Source organism: Octopus bimaculoides, chromosome 16 (assembly GCF_046866305.1).
Source record: "Octopus bimaculoides isolate indiv1 chromosome 16, ASM4686630v1, whole genome shotgun sequence".
NCBI classification, from domain to species: domain Eukaryota; kingdom Metazoa; phylum Mollusca; class Cephalopoda; order Octopoda; family Octopodidae; genus Octopus; species Octopus bimaculoides.
In genome coordinates, this window is record NC_142943.1 from 10,014,481 (window position 1) to 10,038,135 (window position 23,655).

General features: G+C 37.8%; 1 protein-coding gene across 5 annotated transcripts in view; it reads right to left on the reverse strand.

Annotated features, from left to right (window-relative positions):
- The window catches only part of LOC106881175 (unconventional myosin-XV), a 329,895-nt gene that overhangs the window by 152,565 nt on the left and 153,675 nt on the right, over window positions 1-23,655 (reverse strand). For all 5 annotated transcript variants that reach the window (XM_089364116.1, XM_052973941.2, XM_052973940.2 and 2 more), the window contains 2 exons: window positions 18,936-19,059; window positions 6,687-6,862 (listed from right to left, as the gene is read on the reverse strand). In XM_089364116.1, coding sequence (XP_089220242.1) covers window positions 6,687-6,862; window positions 18,936-19,059 — 300 coding nt within the window. The remainder of the gene's footprint in view (window positions 1-6,686; window positions 6,863-18,935; window positions 19,060-23,655) is intronic.

A 23,655-nucleotide genomic window follows, 5' to 3' on the forward strand; every position in this document is an offset into this window, starting at 1 on the left:
AAAAAGTGGACGTTAAAATGATGATGATGATGATGATATACACAGAGAAAAAAACACAAACAAAAAAATCAAGAAATATAAACCCAAAATACATAATGCAATATAAATGTAACATGAATGACATTTTTTCTAACTTGCTACTTTTTTTTGTTGATAATCAGGTACATGAAAGAGAAAAAATGAGATTTAAAGGAAAGAAAAAAACCCTATATATATATATATATATATATATATATATATATATAGAAGAAATTTATATTAAATCATAACAAAAGTTATTGTTTCATTTATCACTGACTGAACCTGTTGAGCAAGTAACCCTAATATTAAACAAGGAACAGAAGCTCTTCTGTTCTGCTCTGTTCCGTTCTTACAGATAGTTATCAAAAGCCTGGTTGAGTACAAACTTACTACATGTAGTTTAAAGTGGGTTGATGAATGAGTAAGACAGGCAGGCGTATAATGCAGTGAATGGTTTTGCAAATAACTTGGGTTAGTAATAGTAAACAGATTAAGGATCACACATGTATATGCATGTGCACGTGTGCATGTATCTTTGAGCTTGAGTGCATTAAAATGAAAGAGTAAATAGTCAAGCTTAGACAAAGATAAAAAGTAGCATGACTCAAGAACGTATGAGCATAGATCTGTGCGCGTGAGTGTGTGTAACACGTTTTATTTATGTATGTATTTATGTTGATGTCTACACATAAACATGTCAAAAAAAAACAAAAGTGTCATCCTACAGATTAGATTCCGCCAGTTGTAAACATTTAAAGCATATTTCAGTAGACATGTGAACTGACTATGTAGATTTTACTATATATATATATATATATATATATATATATATATATATATATATATATATATATATATATATTATATATGGTAGAGAGAAAGAGAGATGTCACAAAATTGTACATATAGAGAACTAGAAATGCTTCTGGGAATTCAATGGCACTTGACAGATATGGTGTTTTTACAACTTTTACTATAAGAGGGAATTTTTTTCTCCACTGCAACTTCAGTGAATTTTTCTTTAGAAGTTGAAATATGTCAAACATTTCTAGTCACTTACAGTTCGCTTATGTGAAACACTGTTTGGCACTGATACTTCTGAATATGCGTGTGTATACATGCATGCATACATACATACATACATATAAGTACACATATACATATGCACACATTTATGTATACGTGTATCCTTTTTCCATAAGAACCTCAACTCCAGGTAGCTTTGTAGGAACACCTTTGTATGACTTGATGTATTTTGCCCATTGAAACATGGCAGTTCCCCAATCTCTCCAGATCTGAGTAGATCCAATTTCTTGCAGAAAAAAGGAGAGGAAGAAAGATAGATTGACCTTACTATTGTCACAATATTTATAAAATTCCTGGCATTAAGGTATCACAAAAGGCCTGGTTGGAAGCCCAACCTTCTGGGTTCTTTTATAGGGCTCAGAAAAACTGAAGGACTGCTGCAAAATGTATGTGAACCCAAGAGGGGAATATGTTGAGTAAAATCATAACTGATTCTCCTGTATTTTCTTTTATTGAAGGCCAGGACTTTTTCAGCATCCCACCTCATAGATGGTCCTTCATTAGCTTGACAGGTACTAACATTGTTGTTTGTCCTCAAACTGCTCTGTTTTAACCAGTGCTGCAACCTAAGACATTCTAGCCATGCCCCATCCATCTTTGTAGTCTCAGTTTATCTGAAGCTTTATCATTCGATATTCTCTTTTTCCTCTTTTTATTTTTTTCTTCTTCGTTATAGACAGTAGGATTTGATTCGAGAGATATTCGGCTGCTATTTCTAACACATCAAGTAATCACAGTGCAGGCTTCACCATTACTTTGACATGCACAAATGTTTGGCAAGGTGGTGTCATGTGAAAATTGAGAGAGAGAGAGAGAGAGAGAGAGGTTTCTAACTTACTTGGTTTTACAGGAAGGAGACCTCAACAACAACAAAGAAATGGCAGCTAAATGTCCTCACAATATTCAATGTTATGTATTTCCTCCGTCGAATTGCAATTATATTCTCTTTCCTGGAGAAGCTCATTCTGTAGTTTTCTGTGCTCTTTCAAGGCTGAACAGCATTAACATATTATTTAACTACAGCTTCCATTGATTTCTCTCCCTCTAAGCAACCACTACATCATTACCTGTGTGTTTTCCATTCAAGTTTACCAGCTGTTACCATCAGATATGTGGACATTATTGATTTTGATTAAGAAAGGTGACCATCAGCCCCACCTCCATCCACTCATACACACACACACGTACAGACATATGTATATATACATACATATGCATATACATACATACATATGCATATACCTACACACATACCTAGTTACATCACTGATTCAATCTCGACCCTTGCAAACCTGACATGCTATTAATTTCATTTTGTATTGGTCACAACATGGCGAAAAATCAATAAAGTAGTGGTGATGGTGGTGGTGGTGGTGGTATTGATGGCAGTGGTGAAGGTAGTGGTGGTGTTGGTAATAGTGGTGATGGTGGAGGTGGTTAAAATGTTGGTGGTGGTATTGGTAATAATGGTGATGGTGGTGGTGGTTGTGGTGGTATTGATGGTAGTAGTGGTGTTGATAATAGTGGTGATGGTATATACATATGTATATACATGCACACATACATACACACATACATGCATACGCACACACACACATACCTAGTTACAACACTGTTGATGGTGGTTGTGGTGGTGTTAGTAATGGTGGTGATGGTGGTAGTAGTGGTAATGGTGGTGGTGGTATTGATGGTTGTGGCAGTGGTGGTGTTGGTAGTAGTGGTGATGGTAGTAGTGGTAATAGATTTCAATTTTAGTTATCTTCTTATCTTTTACCTGTTTCAATCATTGGACTGCGACCATGCTGGGGCACTGCCATGTAAGGTTTAGTTGAACACATCCACACCTGTACCTGCTTTAAAGTTTAGTACTTATTTTATCAGTTTCTTATGCTAGACTGTTAAGTTACAGGGATGTAAATGAACAAACACTAGTCATCAAACAATCAGGAGGAGACAAATACAAACACACACACACAAAATATTCATCATCGTCATCATCATCATTATCATTTAAGGCCCGTTTTCCATGCCGGCATGGGTTGGACAGGAACTGGCAAGGCCAGGGACCATGCCAGGTTCCCTAGTCTGTTTTGGCTTGATTTCTATGGCTGGATGCCCTTCCTAATGCCATGCCAACCACTCCACAGAGTGTACTATATATATATATATATATATATATATATATATATATATATATATATATTGGTATGTTTGTGTAAATAGGAAAAATAGAACTCAAAATATGAGTAAAATATGTATATTTTAACTAATATTCAGTGGAAGCAACAGAGTGACTTAAGGTCTGGAAGTTTTGTCACGACACTCTCAGACCTTGAGTCACTCTGTTACTTCTGCTAAATATTAATAAATAGATAAATATTATGCACACATACACACACAATGACAAGCTTCTACACAGTTTCCATGTATCAAATTCAATCACAAAGAGAATTGCCAAAGATGTTGTGCAGTGGGATTGAATCCAAAATCAATTAAATGGTTGCAAAATGGGTTTCTTAGCCACACAGGAAAATTTCACTACAAGATCGTTAAAGTGCAAGAAAACAAAATTGTGATTTACGACAATAACTCATACATGAAGATTGCAAAATACACAAGAAGTATTCACTTGTATGATTCGGTTATCAAATAAATAATATATTGACATCACACATATTGAATACAATAAATGATAAGGAAGTTTATAAAATCTATGACAAGTGAAATTAATGAAGGGAACTCAAACAATATTATAAGTAAGTACTTTAGTTCTATTGTGGGATCATACATTTGTATCCATTAGTTGAGCGAGATCTTAAATCTTGCTACCACAAATGTCAAATTACAAAAGCCTTTTAAATACAATGTTGCTGGCCTTGTAACAAGACTGCAGAGACAACAAACAAAATAGTTTACCTACACAATGAGTCATTGAAGGCAGCATTTATATAGTCGCTCAAAATAGAAACCAGCTCTCTCTCAGATCACACCATAATGTCTTAACCCTTTGCCCATTCAAAGTATTTTCATAAGTTTGTCTTAAACATCCGTGCTTGTTACCAGATTTTTAGTTAACTCTTGTTTCGTATGTTCTGAGTAATATAAAGCTTTCCTTTTGTAAGTCTCAAGTTAGACTGTTGGTTGAAAAATATTGGGGATGTGTACCATATATGATGCAAGGATGCTAGAGAAATATGTCCTATGTATCACATGTGAAACAAAGGATTACAAAAGGAAGGACACAAAACATAGAATAATTTTATTTTAAATACAATGTATCAGTAAAGAAAAGACTGTTACAGTCCAAATGCTTTTAGTTCTAGGTTTGTTGGATCAGGAGCCCACATAGAAAGGAAGTTTATATATCAACAAAACAATTGCGGAATGCTCAAATACTATAACAACAGACTAAATATATAAAACATAGGGTAAATTTACAGAAAATCAAAAGACAAAGACAGGTGTATTAGTTTGATGCTCAGGAAAGTTAGGAAGTCTTTTATGTTTCAAGCCTAAGCTCTTCAACAGGAAAGAATAAGAGAAAATAAACAGAGAGAATAAAAAAAAACTTGTGGATTTAGCAGTCAAACATATATTTATCCACAAGCATAGATAGGTGAACTCATGTTATTAGTAGTTTCAAAGTCAATCAAACAAACCCTAAAAACCCTATGGTTGTGTGGTAAGAAGCTTGCTTCCCAACTACATGGTTCTGGGTTCAGTTCCACTGCATGGCACCATAGGTAAGTGTCTTCTACTACATACAGCCTTGGGCTGACCAAAGCCTTGTGAGTGGATTTGGTAGACGACAACTGAAAGAAGCTCATCATAGATATATATTGCATAAGTGTGAGTGTGTGTCTTTGTGTCCGTAGTTGTTCCCCACCACTGCTTGACAACCAGTGCTGGTATGTTTACATCCCTATTACTTAGTGGTACAGGAAAAGGGGTCAATAGAAAATAAAAGTACTGGGGTCGATTCATATGACTAAAAAAATTCTTTGAGGTGGTGCCCTAGCATGGCCGCAGTCTAATGACTGACGCATGAACAAGAAAAAAGAAAAAGAAAATATTCTTAAAGCTTATAATGTGATGTATGTACATACACAAGCACACATGCAAAATACAGGGGACATAAACTCTATATTCAATAGCACAGATAAGCTGACTTTGAGGGCAATAATTGTGAATAAGAACTGCTATAGAGTAGACATAATACTTGAGTTCTGCCACATCAAACCTCTCTTGTTCTGGGTGTGTGATAAAAAAATCACCAGGTCCATGCTGTAAGACGTATACAACAAGTACGGCCAGTTTTCCCTGTTGCAACGTGAATCACATGATAAAAAAGTATTGTAATGTATGTCAGTCACATGATAAGAACTATTGTAGAGAGTCCCAGACAAGGAGTGCAATGAGACAAGCGTGAGTGTCAGATGAGTGCAATGTGTGTGAGACAACAAGGACTGCAAGAGCTGTCCAACTCATATCAGCAGACAGAAATTGTGACGCAAATTGGTAATGGTGATTTCTAACTCATAACGAGTGATACAATTGCTCAATGACTGATATCAGTAATGAGATTTAACTATAAAACCTTTTTTACAAAATAAGCACAAAAATATCAGTTATTTCTTTTAATTTCCAAGTAATGGCTCCACCTAAGTTACCATTGTGTTTTAATAGGGCGTGGATACTTTAAAACTGCTCTGTTGTTCATATCTATAACAATCTACACTCCATTGAGCACTTTTGAAGAGCAATAAAAGCTACAAAAATATATATAGACACAAAATAAAATGTTATTGTCATTGTGAATGAAAGACGTAACAGGGCTAATTGTTTGGTGTCGGTTCTAAACTTAGCCTTTATTGGACATTAAGAAAAAAAAACAAAATCAACTGAAAGGTTTCTATGGATTTTAAAGCTGTATTTATAGTTTGGTTGGCTTCCAGATATTTCCATACAATGTCTATTAAAATCCAGTGTCACAACATTAATTAATAACATTAATGAAGATTAGTAACAGAGATTTTCACCCAACTCTACCAATCTCAACCTTCTGAAATCCATTCTCTAACCTGCTTTTCTTCTTTCTTTTTTTACTACCCTGCAAATGTTGACTTAGAAATGTTCATGCTGGATATCAACCATATTGATGTCTTGGAAGTCCAGCAAAAGTCATGAGCAATACTCTTAGGCCCTCAACAAAAGTCAGAGTTAAGTATTTCATTTATAATCACAATGGGATCCTTGTCACAAACAAACTCACACAACTGGAAGAGAAAATGTGGCATAGCTCGGATGGTTTGATAAATTATTGATTCTTGTCTTGTAGGAGCATATATATAATCATTCAACCTGCTAAAAATAAGAGCCAAGTAAAATCACACCTCACATTTTTGTTTCTTTTTAAAAATACAAAAACAGCATATCCAACAAAAAAAAACCCAATAAAATACAGGAGACTTCCAACTAGAATACTTTTAATTAATTGGAGCTGATTTGGGTTAAATAACAACCAGTATTAGCCATTTTAACTCCAAGTAATCAATAGGGACGGGATATAAAAGTCTTACCTGACTTTCCAGGCTCTGATAGCACTCTGGATATTGGTGGCAGATCTTATGGTCCTTGTAAACTTCTTACGGACTATGAATGCCCTCACAGTTCGCTGTATGGACAAAATAGCTTCATCCTGTACAGAACGGGAGGCTTTTTCTAGATGTTGTTCAAACGCTTCTTTCAGGAAAACCTGTTAATAAAATAAAATAAAATAAAAAAAAAACATATATGATTAATATATATTTATTTTACTTTGATATAGATCCAAAATGAATTTACAAATAACAAAACAAAAATGAAACAATAAAAAAGTGGGGCAGAGCAAGCATAGCCCCCTATAACACCCACCCCTCCTAAAGATCACATTTAACTACCTGCCATCTAGAAAATAGTTTCCAGATTACGAACATAGTATTATTTACATTCCTTGAATATCATGTTAAACAATAGTTTGTTATGAAATCAATAGGTAAAATATACAGCGAAGGGTATATAGTATAGTTATACACCTACAAGGTGTGGCTCTCTGTACGTGTGTGTGTATATACATGTGTGTATGTGCATATTTGTGTATACATAACTAGCAACTAAATTTAGACGTGATCAAAGGATTGGTATGAAGAAAAAGAAATCTCTGTTATGTATGGGAATAATTCTATATGAATGAGGAAAACAAAAAAACTGAGCCAACAAAATGCTTACAACAAAAGTTACTATTGGATCATCTCATAAATCATGCGGTTTTTTTTATACTTCTTTTATTCTTCAGAATTAAGATAAATAAAGTTCTTTTTGAATCTGAAATATACTCTCCTTCGTTTTCTACAATGCTCTTCCATCTTTCTGGTAGACTTGCAAGGCCCCTCTTCCAAAATTCACTTGTCCATGAAGTAAAATACTCCTCCAGTACTGTTCTGATCTCATCAACAGGATTTATATTTTTTCCATCCAAATGATTTTGAAAACAGCAGAATAAATGATAATCAAAAGGGGCAATGTCTGGCGAATATGGTGGCTGGAGCATCGTTTCCCATTCAAACGGTTCCAGTCTTTGGAATTCTCATCCTCACTGTATGTGGCTGAGCATTATCCTGATGGAAGAACACCTTTAGTCTTGAAACCAAAGATGGTCGTTTTTCTTCTAGTGCTGACTTAAGGATGTGGATTAAACCTTTCTTATCCCACCAAACAGATAACACCTTTCTTGGGTGAAGACCTTCTTTAGCCTGGGGTGCAAGTGTTTCTCCTTTCCCTACCCACTGTCTTGTTGCTTGACATTTTTATAGAAAACCCATTTCTCGTCACCAGTCACTATTCGGTCCAAAAAAGATTCATTCATGAGACGTGACAGCAAAGAAGAGCACACATTCACTTTCTGTGCACAATTAGACTCAGGAAGTTTGTGAGGAACTCATTGACCCAATTTGCTGACTTTTCCAATGGCACGCAGGTATCGATGAATGGTTGAATGACCAAACCCAAGCTTCTCTGCTAGTTCCTCAACAGTTACATTGGGATTTTGTTCCACCAAGTTTTGCAGGACATCCTTGTCAAGCTCTGCAGATCTTCCATGATGAGGCTCATCTTCTAGGCTGTAGTTTCCAGCTCAGAATTTCTGGAACCACAATTGACACTGGCTTACACTTATTGTCCGATCCCCATATACTGCATTGATATTCCTCGCACTTTCTATTGTGTTGTTGACTTTATTGAACTCATAAAGCAAAATATGCCAAATTTGCTCCTTTGTCACTTCCATTATGGCTTTGAAAAATAACTGCTAAAATCGAACTGCACTCTTTAAAACTTGCACTAAGAATAAGGACAAGGTAAAATTACTACCTGCTTCTATGGCAAGTTGATGCAAGTATTTTATCCCATCCCGCTCTGACTTATAGTTCATGCAACTGAGAAAAACCGCATTATTTATGGGATGACCCAATATATTGAGTCAATGAAGGAGACATCAGTGTCGTAAATTCTGTTCATTATCTTTTTCCAGGCTGCAACCATGCTGGAGCATTGCCTCAAAGAGTTTTAGTCAGATGGCTCGATTCCAGTATTTATTTTTATTTTTAAAGTTTGGTATTTAGTCCATTGGTCTCATTTGCCAAACTGCTACATTACGGAGATGTAAACAAACCAACAGTGGGTGAGGGTGACAAACACAGCCATAAAGACACATACACACACCCACATGCATGCGTTTCTTTATAATGGGCTTCTTCTGGTTTTCGTCTACCAAATCCACTCACAAGGTTTTTGGTTAACCTAGGGCTATAGAAGGCACTTGTCCAAGATGCTATGGAGTGGGACTGAACCTAGAATCATATGGTTGGGAAGCATACTTCTTACCACACAACCACACTTGTATCAAGTGTATCTCACACCCTCCCCGCTACTACCACCAAATTCCTTTGATCTTCGAAATTCACTGTGAATATTTTTATATGGGTGTAGGAATGGTTGGGTGGTTAAGATATTTACTTTGGAACTACTTAGTTTCAGGTTCAATTCCAGAGCACAGCATCTTGGGCAAGTATCTTCTATCATACTCTTGGGCCTAATAACACTGTAGATAGGACCTGATAGGGGGAAATTACATGGAATCCTACGCTACTAATTGGGACCTTGTGTATATGTTCCAGCATGGCCACAGTCTAATGACTGAAACAAGAAAAAGATAAAAGGTAAAAAGATGATTGATAAACTTAAATGCACCACCTGGCTCTTAGGTACTTTCAGCCAAGTTCAGCCTATTTCAAGTCTTTGGGCCAAATGACCACACAAGCTTTTCATCTCTCACTCCACAAGACATGGAGGCTCCAAGAGGTTGGGACTGAGTGTTTATTGTCTTCTACTGACTGAGTCATTGTGAAGGCACATGGCTCAGTGGTCAGAGCTTTGGGCTCACAATCATGAGGTAGTGAGTTCAATTTCCAGCCCAGGCTGTGTTGTGTTCTTAAGCAAGACACTTTATTTCACATTGCTCCAGTTCACTCAGCTGTAGAAATGAGTTATGATGTCACTGGTGCCAAACTGATTGGCATCTGCCTTACCCTTGTACAAAATCTGTGGCATGGAGAGGGGGCGGCTATAGTAGAAGACACTTGCCCAAGGTGCCATGCAGTGGGACTGAACTCAGAAGCATGTGGTTGGGAAACAAACATCTTACCGCGTAGCCATGCAGTGGGACTGAACCCAGAACCATGTGGTTGGGAAGCAGGCTTCTTACCACAACCATGTCTGTGCCTAGAGTATAAGAGGTATAGTAGTATAATTAAATACTCTTCTTGACATACATCAGCAATTTCATCTAAAGCGACAAGAAGGAATAGTCCAAGACTCCAAAGTCTAGTACATGTCTATGATTCTATGGAGAGGACTATGTCTCTTTTAACCCCATTGATGCCAACATGCTTGAGATCGCCTCCAGTCCTATGATAAAAACTTCCTGTTTTGAAGTGATTAAAATTTAAGCCTCCAACCAAAATTTCATGTTCCAGTTACAAGCTTAATAATGATAAATATATTTTACCAAATTTCTTCATCATTTTCAAATTTAATTGCAATAGAGGCAGTATATTTCAAAAGAAGTATGGCAGACAAAGCATTAAAGTAGTCTAAATTAAATCTTTGCACCAAAATTCCTTGTTAATGTATGTTCTAAAAAATCAGTTTTATGATAAAGAAATTTATTTTACCAAGTTCATCATTTGAAAATTAATTGAAATAAAGGTTGTGTTTTCAAACAAATACGGTAACAAAAATGTTAAAGTTCAAGTGTAAAGCAGCAATGGGATATTTAGAGTGAGACTTGATGTGACTGTTGGAAATTTGGCTGCTATGTCTACCAAACTGAGAGAGACCATGTAGAGGTTCTTTTCATGGTTCAATCAAATGAGACTCCTTCCCTATTTGATAGGCATACATTGAGTACCTCTCTGCATACACTGCTCTTGAATATATAGAGATATAAAGAAATGAGTTATTTGGACATGGCTGCTTGGACACTGGCAATTTGGCCTGACTGACTGAATACTGAATCTGTTTGTTTTAGACAGTGCTTTTTTGGTACTGAAGACAAACACAGATACATACATGTGTGTGTGTGTGTGCAGAAATACAGAGAAAGAGAGAGAGAAAGAGAGGGAAAGACAGTCATTACAATTTATTAATTTGACATGATTGACATAACCACCTAGATTCTCCTCATGCACATAGAGAATTTACTCTGTGAGAGAGAGAGAGAGAGAGAGAGATGGTAGGAAAGAGGGTGGGAATGACAGTAACATTAAAATGAGAGAAATATTAAGACATTTCAAATAGTTCAGTGTCAAATCAGTGATGCCACATGGGTGGCACCAAAATGGCTGTACCAAGACAGCTGCATCAAGATGGTTGCACCAAGATGGCTGCACTAAGATGGATGTATTAAAATACGATATTACACGGGAATTCAAATTTATATGAATGTAGTTTTAGCTGTGTGAGAGGACAATAAATATAATCAGATGCTGTATGGAACGAGGTTTTTGATTGTATGTTCAGTGATATTTCATGTCATTCAGGTTTACTGAGGCAACCAATGGGTTAGCACTGAATTGAAAATGGGCTGACACAGTGAATAGAAGGAAGTCACCATAGACTGTGTCTAATTGCAAGAGTAGATACAGCTCATTATCGTTTGTCTGCCCACACAAGCATGATACATTCATTAAGGAAGTCAGTTACAAGTCAATAAGAAAACCTCTGTACAGTTGCTTGGCATTAGAGAAATAGCAGCCAAGTTTTTCCCAGATCATATCTTTCTGTCTTAAAAATAGTGAAGGACACAGTGGAAAATGTAGTTACATCTACCTCCCTTCTCACCTTGTAGCTTAGGGATTTAACTGGACTTGTAGCTTCTATTAATCAATGTAGCTCCTCTACAATAAGAACTTTTCCTCCCTTCTTTCATTCTTCAACCCCTCATCTCTTTGCTCAAAGCCCTTCCACCCTTAGTTTTAGTGTTCCTTTTTTGGGGGACTTGCAAGAATATGGATTATCAAAGACTGTAGAATGAACTGAAAATTCATTTTAACCCTTTAGCATTTAAATTGGCCTTATCTGGGGTTTTGCGAGAGTATGATGCCCCCCACTACATATAAATAGTAGTGGTCTGAGTAAGTGAGGTAGTTCATGCTAGTTCCACAGTTTGTGTGGTGATAGTTTAAAGTTGGACTTCAAAGCTTACAGTTCGAGTTAGTGTGTTGGATTGTTGGTTCTTAAAAGATTGTTGTTACATCCCGTGTGGTTACTGCCATTTGTTTCGATTATATTGTTATTACACTGTTGCAGGGTTAGGGTTAGGGTTAGGGTTAGGGTAAGGATATAACATCTGGCCAAAGTATTCTCTTTGTTTTATGTTAAAACTGGCCATATCCAGTCTCACACACCTACACTACAATGTCATTCTAAAAATAAATACAACTTTGAAATCTTGAAGCTACAAAATAATGCAGGATGAATTCAAAACTGTGTGAATAAATGTTACATTCAACAGAATAATCTGAATGCTAAAGGGTTAACCCTTTAGCATTTAAACCATCCATGTCAGGACCAAATATTCTACCTAGTTTATGTATAAACTGGTGAGATTGAGCCTCTCATATCTACCCTACAATGTCATTCTAAATATATACAGTCATCTTACCATTCTAAATATATACAGTCATCTTACCATTCTAAATATATACAGTCATCTTACCATTCTAAATATATACAGTCATCTTACCATTCTAAACATAAGCAGTCATATCATGAAAATCTCAAAGCTACAAGATAATGCACAATTAATTCAAAATGATATGAATAAATAAGCATTATACTTGATAGAGAAATCTGAATGCTAAAGGGTTAAACACAATTTTATTATTTCCAAATATAATATTATGTCTTCTGAACATTATATTCCTTCAAAATACAATATTATTTCCTCTAAACACAAGCCACATGGTTCCAAAGCAAGTTTCTTAACCATACAGCCATGTCCCCGCCTATTAAAAAGTTCTGCCCTGGGCATTATACTAATGTATCTAATCTTTCACTTGTTTCAGTCATTAGATTGAGGCCATGCTGGGGCACTGCCTTGAAGAAATTTTAGTCAAATGAAACACACACACACACACACACACACATATATATATACAACAGGCTTCTTCATGTTTCTGATGACCAAATGCACTCAAAAAACTTGGGTCAGCCTGTGGCTATACTAGTAGACACTTACCCAAGGTGTCATGCTGTGGGACTGAACCTGGAACCATGTGATTGAGAAGCAAGCTTCTCACCGCACAGCCTCACCTGCACCTATCTTTTATCTTTTACTTGTTTTAGTCATTAGACGGTGGCCATGCTACGGCACTGCCTTGGAGAATTCTTTTTCATCAGATGAATCGGCCCCAGTATTTTTGTTTTAAGCCTTGTACTTATTCTATCAATCTCTTTTTCTGAACCCCTAAGTTATGGGGATGTAAACACACCAGCACCGGTTGTCAAGCAGTGATGGGGGACAAACACAGTAATAAAGACACACACAAGGATACGACAGGTTTCTGTCAGTTTCCATTCACCAAATCCACTCACGAAGCTTCGGTCAGCCTGGGGCTTTAGCAAAAGACACTTGCCCAAGGTGTCATACAGTGGAGAAACTGAACCAGGAACCGTGTGGTTGGGAAGCAAGCTTCTTACCACACAGCCACACCTGTGCCTATACTAAATATTCCTTCAGATATCACCCAATAACTGGCCATGTTCAGTCTTCCCCTCCAAGTTTGTGTTGGTCACTTAAGTTCTTTAATATAAACACAGAAGTAACCAAATTGTGTTTATAGAAACAACAGATTACATCTGTAAAGTGTTGTTCACTCTTTGCTGGACAAACACCATTTGGCAATAGTGATAGTGGCGGATGGATATGGGAGTTGGTGGTGGTGGTAGGGATGATGACGGGAGTGGTAATGGTAGTGGTGGTGGCAGCAGTTGTGATAGTAGTGGTGGTGGTGGTGACAGTAGTGGTGATGATCATGGTAGTGGTGGGGTGGGGGTGATGGTAGTGATGGTGGTGGTGGTGACAGTAGTGGTGATGATGATGGTGGCGGTGGCGGTGGTGATGGCAGCAGTGTTGTTGGTGGTGCTGATTGTGGCTGCAGCAATGGCGGAGGTGGTGATGGTAGTGATGATGATGATGGTGGTGGTGGTGGTGGTGGTGGTGGCAGTGATGGTGCTGACAGCAATGTTGTTGACAATTGTGGCGCTGATGGTGGTGGCTGCAGTAGTAGTGACAGCAGTGTTATTGATGGTGGTGGTTGTAGTAGTGGTGGCTGTGGTAGTTTTGTTGCTGATGGTGATCGTGGAGAAGTGTTGGTAGTAAGATTTATGGTGCCGGGAAGTGGCGGTGGTGGTATTGATGTTGACAATATTTGGAGGTGATTATGGTGGCAGTAGCGGAAGTATGTTGGTAGAAAGGTTCGTTGTGATGAAAGAAGCATAGCATGATTACAGTAAGGGCATCATAATTAATTGGTGATTAAAGTGTTGGATTCCTACTTGGAAGTTCCGTCCGTCCGTCCGTCCGTCCATATTCCAGGGACAGTCCAATATCTTGTGAAGGAGACTTTTCTTTTTCTTATGGAATAAATATAAATATAAAAATACTGCTGCTGCTATGGTAACCATTGTCGCCGCTGCCGCCACTACTATAAATGCCACAGCCAGAACCTCCACATCTATAATTGTCATTAACAACACCACCACCACTACCACCACATCACCATACTACCACTACAACCACCACACCACCAACAATAACAACACAACCACCACCACTACCACCACATCACCATACTACCACCACAACCACCAACAATAACAACATCACCCCCATACCACCATCACCACTACCACCACCGCCAACAACACCACCACCACCACCACCATCACACCACCAACAACAACAACAAAACTGCTTGAACACCAACACAACTGCCACCACCCACAACTATTAACACAACAAACCTGAACTACCACCTCCAACACAACAGCCAACTTCCATTGTAACTTTCACCACTACCACCACCACCACCATTACTGCCACTGCTACTAGTGTAACAGAAATGATGACGACAGTAGAGTCTTTGCCAACACTACACAGGCCCTGCCACTTCATGTGCAACCATCTGACAACCAAATTTTCATAACAATATACCCAAACTTTTCAATAACAACATTAACAACCACAGCACTCTTATACAGAGAAAAGCACGAAACAAACAAACACACACACACACAAACAAGCACAGACTAAGATGTCCTTTGCAAATGGTTGTCCATTATCTTTGAAATAGACACGATGTTCTTCATCAGTTGTTCCTTTGCCCCTTTGTAAATCCAAACCCTCGATGTACCACTGCCTCTATAATTTTCATCATCAACACATTCACCACCACCAACACTACTACCACCTGCCACTATCCACAACTATTAGCACAACGACCACAACTGCTATCTCCAACACAACTGCCATTTCCATTGTAACTACCACCACCACCACCACCTGTCCCCATACAACTGAATATATGTATGCCCCTTTCCCCCATTTTCTTGCTTTTTCTACAAGTACTGAATGTGTTTCTCCTTTCTATCTTCCATCTTCAATCCCCTTGCAAGAAGGAATCAGCAACATATTGTAATAACCCATGTGCCATATGCTTATCATATTATATCTTACATACTTTTTTACTTGTTTCAGTCATTTGACTGCGGCCATGTTGAAGCCCTGCCGTTAGTCGAGCAAATCGACCCCAGGACTTATTCTTTGGAAGCCTAGTACTTATTCTATCGGTCTCTTTTGCCGAACTGCTAAGTTACAGGGACATAAACACACCAGCATCGGTTGTCAAGCAATGTTGGGGGGACAAACACAGACACACAAACATATACACACACACATACATATATGTATATATATATGCATATATACGACGGGCTTCTTTCAGTTTCCGTCTACCAAATCCACTCACAAGGCTTTGGTTGGCCCAAGGCTATAGTAGAAGACACTTGCCCAAGGTGTCACGCAGTGCGACTGAACCCAGAACCATGTGGTTGGTAAGCAAGTTACTTACCACACAGCCACTCCTGCACCTATACAAAAATTTCCCCACATTATTCCCACATTTTCATTACTGGGCAAACCAAATCATGACACAGAAATCTATTTAGAAGCCAGTACATTTGAAAAATCTTCAGGAAGGTTTGATGTCCTCAGAGAACCCACTTATGGCTGATCTTTGCCCTACAGACATACACATATAAAGTTACACACACAATACACACACAGATACTCATACAATATACAGTCATAAGCACACACATGGTGAACACCTTAGTGACTGACCACTTCAACTGATCTCTACCCAGCACATGTACACAGAAAAATACGCAAATACAGACACATGAACAGATAGCACCTCAGGGACCCACCTATTGCTTACTCCTGCCCTACTAATACCTATTGCTGATCCCTGCCCTACAAATAGACATACACAGACACATACCTTAGTGGATCACAGACATTCACACCTTTGTGGATCACTAAGATATATGTGTGAATGTCTGTGTGTGTGTATATATATATATATATATATATATATATACACCGGAGTAAGCACATGAAATGTGCAACATGGTGATCGTGAACGGGAACATGAAACTCAGAGTAACAGTTTTTTTGTTATATTTCTGCTGCTTTTAAATAAAGTATATGTATATATATATATATATATATATATATATATATATATATATATATATATATATATATATATATGTGTGTATGTGTGTGTGTGTGTGTGTGTGTGTGTGTGTGTGTGTGTGTGTGTGTGTGTGTGTGTTTGTATTTGTAGGGCAGGGATCAGCAATAGGTGGATCACTGAGGTGCTATCTCTGCATGTGTCTGTATTTGCATATATGTGTGTACATGTGTTGGGCAAAGATTAGCTGCAGGTGGTCGGTCACTAAGGTATTCACCATGTGTGTGTGTGTTTGTGACTGTGTATTGTATGAGTATTCCCTGTTGATTCCCTGGTATACAAATAGATATGAACACACACAAATACAAACATACACACATATATAAATATACCAAACTTCAAGTTTTTCTCTAGGTACAGACTAGGAATAAAACCTTCATAGAGAGACCAGGTTGTACCCTGTCTGCTTTTTAACACTTGATTCATATATTTCATATAGGAAAAGCATTGTAGGTTGCTTGAAGCATTGTGATAAATAAGTAAAATAGTAAGAATAGCAAAGATAGAGAGCTTCTCACAAAGCAGAACAGGAATAAATTTAACCTTTATATAGTTCAGGCAGAAAAGCCCTTCATCATCATAAGTAAACAGTCAAGAAATGTCAGTCCATTATATAGGAAAATGTTGAACTATAAAACCAGAAACAAAACAGAAATGATCTCACTAAGGAAGTCCACCTGGATTTAAACAACAATAGCCGCAGGAATTACAATTACCCCCCCTAGGACAATTACCACCCCCTAGGACAATTACCACCCCCTAGGACAATTACCTCACTTGGTTAATTACCCAATCTCCAATATATTAAGAAGTTTTAAATCATCGTCTGTTGTCCTCAGGGGTAATTGTCCTTGGTGAGGTTATTGTCCATGGGAAGTAAATGTCCTTGACTCATTGAGTGTTTGGACTAAATTTGACAGTTTGCATAAAAGGAAAAGAAAACAGAATATCCCCCCCCACACACACACACAAGAAGTATTTTTAAAAAATCAAAAAAATATCAACTGGATTATGGTTGGGAGGTAACAGTTTACTCTAAGTAGCTGTCGTCAGCTTCTGCCATAGCCTGAAGATGGCTCTGGTACCTGGTGCATGCATTTCGCACTGTATCCCTAGACAAATCTGCAAACACCTCCTTGATCTTGGCCACCAGCTTGGCCTTGGTGTTGCAGGCAGAATGGTTGGTAACTTCCTGAACTATGCTCCACACATAATAATCCATGGGATTACAATCAAGGGAATTAAGAGTCAAGAAATTGGGGCCAGTGAAGTCGTGGAAATTCTCCAATAACCATTTCTGACTTTCTCTGGAAGTATGGCTAGGAGCTGAATCCTGTTGCCATGCATATAGTCTTCTAGCAGCAATCCTCTCATGTCAAGGTTTGATAACAATCTCCAGCAGCTTCGCATAGTTATCTAAATTGAGCCTAAGGCCCAATTCAAAGATGTGGTGAGACATGATGTCACCCCTACTGGAGACACACCTAATTGTTGTTGGCACTCCGTCGCTTACGACATCGAGGGTTCCAGTCGATCTGATCAATGGAACAGCCTGCTCGTGAAATTAACATGCAAGTGGCTGAGCACTCCACAGACATGTGTACCCTTAACAGAGTTCTCGGGGAGATTCAGTGTGACACAGTGTGACAAGGCTGACCCTTTGAAGTACAGGCACAACAGAAACAGAAAGTAAGAGTGAGAGAAAGTTGTGGTGGAAGAGTACAGCAGGGTTCGCCACCATCCCCTGCCGGAGCCTTGTGGAGCTTTAGGTGTTTTCGCTCAATAAACACTCACAATGCCCGGTCTGGGAATCGAAACCGCGATCCTATGACCGCGAGTCCACTGCCCTAACCACTGGTATCTGAGGGGTATGGGTTTGAGTTTTGTTTCCACCTTCTGGTAACTTTATTAAAGGCCGCAAGCTGGCAGAATTGTTAGCATACCGGGTGGAATGCTCAGTGGCATTTTGCTTGTCTTCATGTTCTGAGTTCAAACTCCACTGAGGTCCACTTTGCCTTTCATTCTTTTGGGGTCGATAAAATAAGTACCAGTTGAGCCCTGGAGTCTGCGTAATGAACTTAACCCCTCCCTCAAAACTGCTGACTTGTGCCAAAATTTGAAGTTGATATTCAGATTGCTGCCAATCCTCAATGTCAACAAACTTTTTCTCAACTACAACATGAGTCTTTATGTTCTCCAGTGCAACTGACAGTCCACCAGTAATACATCAAGCTATTATTGAAAAAAGGCAACATAAGTCATCAACTTTATCTTGAACACCTTGCACTTGTTGCTTCATCTAAGAAATAAACCATAAAAATAAACAAACAAAATAATAAAGGTTTCTTCAATGTTAGCATCATCTCTTCCCTCTACCAGAAAACCAAAAGATGATCAGTGAATTATAATTACCTTTGTGGCTCCAACTTGGTATTTAGATTCATCGTCTGGGTGTTGGGTCAGCAAGATTTTACGACAGATATCTGAGGGGAGGTCTGACTTTCTGATTTTCTGTTTTCTGATCAAACACTTGTATCTAAGTAAAAAAAAGAAGGAAGCCTTTTGTAGACAAGGTCAAGGTGTGATGATATGGTGACACAGATTATATAGCTGCACAGATGTAAGTGAACAGGTACAAGGTCCAACAGATGCAGTGTTAAGGGTTACGTGTGATGGTTTCGTTTAATGGATGTAGTGGTAGAATTACTACACGTGAGGGTATAGTTTCATAGTTTCAGAGCATTGTAAGATCTGATGATAATACCACATGAATACATGGCGTAATAGCTGTATAATGTTGTGGGACCAGATGTTATTGTATGGACATATGATATGATATATATAATGGGGTATAGGCACATGGTATGATAGATGTAATGATGTATGGTTACATGTAATGGCATAGTCTCTTTGGATCAGATGGTGCTGGAAAGAAGGACCTCCTTCAGTCATGATGAGATTGCACCTAGAAAGTTCTCTTCCAAGGCACAAATCCAGGCAAAGTTGTTTATGGAAGACCAGCAGTCACCCATACATACCATGCCTCCCCTCTCCATGCCACTGATGTTGTCCAAGGGAAAGGCAAAAGCCAATACAGCTTGGCAACAGTGACATCCCAACTCATTTCTACAGCTGAGAGAACTGGAGGAAAGTGAAATAAAGCGTCTTGCTCAAGAACACAACACAGCCCAGTCTGGGAATCAAACTCAGATGGTACAACAGATAAGGTAATATTGGTCACATTGTTACAGAAATATGAGAGATTCCTGAGGTCTCACAGATTTGTTGGTAAGGTCACAGAGTATTACAAATGTTATAATTTCTTATTGAATAATTAACTTATAATGCTTCTTAATGAAATCAAATGTTCAGATTTTTAAGATGTAGCAGGAGATAGCCATTCACTTAAGAGAACTCTAAAAACTTCATCATCATTTACATCTGTTTGTTTTTTCATGCTGGCATAGGTGGGACAGCTAAAATAGAATAGGCCCTACCCTAGGAGTTGAACCTTGTATCTATCCTACAACAAGCAACTGAATTACTTATTACACCAAACACGTTTTGCATGCATGTTTGCATGTCAGAAATCTTACTTTATCCTGTCTCTGTAAGTACTAGAAGAAAGTTTTTCTACAAAATATGGCTGCTACGCAAATAGTGTTGAGGTGTCGTTACAATAGATAATGATAGCAGCTGTGTAGAGTGCCACATCTAACCTGTGGCTTTAAGAAGCTGTGTCATGTAAAGTAGCTGGCAGACCATTCTGACTGCTAAATTAAACCAGGTGAGGATAACCATTAGTGAGCTAAGGTGTGTCTATAATAACATGAGAAGACTAAATCTGAAGGAATGGACAAACGAGAACAACAATGTGTTTAATCATCAAACAGCTTCAGTAAACATAGAATGTTGGGAGCATGATGACACATTACAGGGGTCTTATTGATCCCCTGTGTCTAGATGTACCTCCAGCTGCCTTCACCACATCTTATTTCTAAAGGGAAGCAGGCCTGAATGAAAGCGTGAGGCTGATATTGCTTAACCCTCCTCCCTCACACTTCCATTCAGAAAAGCTAAACCTTTCTGATCCCTACCAGTATGCAAAGATCAATAAATAAACTTAGAAATCTTTGAGGAAATGAGTTCAGTTCGTACTTAAAACTGAACAAGATCCCACTTTCTTGCAGTGAAATAGTAGATTCTGGAGAAACCAGTGATGGTTCAGTGTTAGTAAATGGTAAATACAAAACACTGATGAAGTGGAAGAAATTATTTTGTGGCAAGGAAAAATGAGAAGGCTAACATTTTAGGCATAATTCTTGATTGTAAAGAGATGAAATATTAACTTGTAGTGGTGGATAAATAATTTTTTTTCCTTATTATCTCTCCCTTTCTTTTAATCTTCATCATTAATTGTTTTTTACTCATGCTACTCCTTATGTATTTACTTATTACTTACAACTAATAAATATTTTATCTCTTTCTGATGACGAGTTCTGGCTTAAAATGTTAGACTTCTCACCTTCCTTATGGTAAAGCAATTTGCTTAACATTGTGCACACATTATCTCAAAGATCTGATTTGTAAAACTGATTACAACTGTATAAAGGCAAGAAGAGATCAGTAACAACAATAGTGTCTAGTTAGTGAATAGAGTAGATTTTGCTCAGAGCAGAGTGGTTAAATAAATCACTAGACATAGACTTACAAGGAAAAAAATTAAAATACATATATAAGAATTGGATGAGATATGATGGCTCGGCCGTCTCTCCCCAGTTCTTATATTAATCATTAAAATCCAGAAATACAACAACACGAGGGATAACGGTAACAACAGATCAATAATTTATTCTAGGTTGGTGTAGAGCCGTTTCGTTCCTGGGTGAACAGGCATGCCACTAGAATACCAAAACAAGCTTCGACCACATGTCGGGGTCGAGTTGGGACACGTGTTGTCGCCACCGCTGCTAGAGAGAAAAGAGAGAGAACGTTATTGCTTTCTCTCCACCTGTTGCATTGCGCATGCATGCTTGGGTACTTCCGCTGATGGCTAATCCCTTGCACATGCGCAATGGCACTTCCCAAGATGGCGGCCACACGCGCCACTACACATAAAAAAAGACAGTCTAAGTATAAGAGACATAAAAAAAAAAGAATTGTGGAGATCAAAGTGAAAGGCAATGTAGGTTAATCAAAATTTGTTTTTTTAAAAAAAAAACAGAAACCCAGCCCTCACACACCCTGTGTAAGCCTTCAGATAAGATCAGCAGGATAAATGATCTATTTTAATAGAAAGATAGGCAAAAAATTACGTTTTAATTTTTTGACTAAATTCTTTTGATATTAGCCTAAATTCTTTTGATATTAGTAATACTACCACTGGTTCAGGGACACAAACTTCCTGCTTGAAAGCGATCTAAATTTAAGCCTTCCATTAAAATTTCATGTTAATTTACTTTCCTTTCACTCCCTCCCTTACCTTTCATTGCTTAACCCCCCGCCCCTTTTTTCTTTTTCTGTTTCCTTGTAGAAGTAATTCAGGGGTAGCTGTTTTAGTGATTGATTTCCGATTTCAAATGTTTTTTTAAAGTGAAAGATTTTTTTGATAAATCTATGTCCTCAATAAATCAGTTTAATAATAAAGAAGTTATTTTACTGAATTCAGTATTTTCAAAATTATTTATAATAATCCTTTCTACTACAAGCACAAGGCCTGAAATTTTGGGGGAGGGGACTAGCTGATTACATTGACCCCAGTGTTTCACTGGTACTTAATTTATCGACCCCAAAAGGATGAAAGGCAAAGTCAACCTCAGCGGAATTTGAACTCAAAACGTAGCGACAGACAAAATACCACTAAACATTTCACCTGGCATGCTAATGATTCTGCCAGCTTGTTGCCGGGTTCCCTGTATCTCAGCTTACGTTTACTCTACATAAACATATTATACCTTTTTGGAATCAGGATGATACCAGGATTGAAAATCTGCCCTTCATTTGGTTCTTGAACATCCAGCTTTGGGATCAGGTCTGGATGAGGATGTGTGGACTTAGAAGTTTTTCATTTAAACTAAATTTAAAATAATATCATGTTGGTAGGATAACAATAAATGCTTTATTATTATTGCTCACTTTAGTTTTAAGCTGCAGGCCCAATTAGAGCTCTGTAGGAACAAGCTTAAAAGTTTGCATGGAGTGCAGCTTTTAAGCTGATTTGAAATAGAAGCAGAACATTTCAACAGAAATATGGTAATAAAAGTGTTGAAACCTTTTCACTTGGCTGACATAAAAGCTTCAAAGGAGACCTTGAAAATTATCGTGAAACTTTCCATACAAACTTGTAATAATGCAACTTATATGAAGAGAAAGACTTCACCCAATTCAGTTCTTACAGTTAAACAAAGATCAAGGTTATGTGAAATCAACATTGGGCGAAATAATAAAAAAAAGGAAGAACAATGACGAAATAAGGTTTCCACAATTGACTGTGAACTGAGGATAGTAAATCAGTGTAATTGGTAGGCTACTAATAATCAGTAGGAGGGGATTGGACAAGTTCAGTTGTCATGAGAAGGGAAAAATCTAATAGTTTGTGCCTTGCTTCTTTCATGTGTTGCACCAATTGAACTGATCCAATTCTTTTATGTATTTTTCTATTAAATACAAAGCATCACCAATTTTCTTCAGAGTTTAGATTTTTATCCTACAGAATGAGATTTTGTCTGGGTCAGAATAAATTGAACTGAAAATATAAACAGTATTAGATATGGCAGTGTGGTTAACCCTCCAGTGGTGCAGTGGGGTATCTCATACCCTAGGTGATGTTTGTATATGTGCATCTTGCATCTGGCAGCAGTGATAGTGGAGTATGCTGAGAAATTACATGGATGGATAACACTGAGTTAATGCACAACTCCACTCAGTTATTTACATTATTTACATTTGACGCATCTTTGTCCTAATCTTGTTTGTTGTTAACACAATGTTTTGGCTGATATGCCCTCCAGCCTTGTCCCACCAACATCGCTTGACAACCGATGGTGGTGTGTTTACATCCCAATAACTTAGCGGTTTGGCAAAAGAGACCGATAGAATAAGTACTAGGCTTACAAAGAATAAGTCCTGGGGT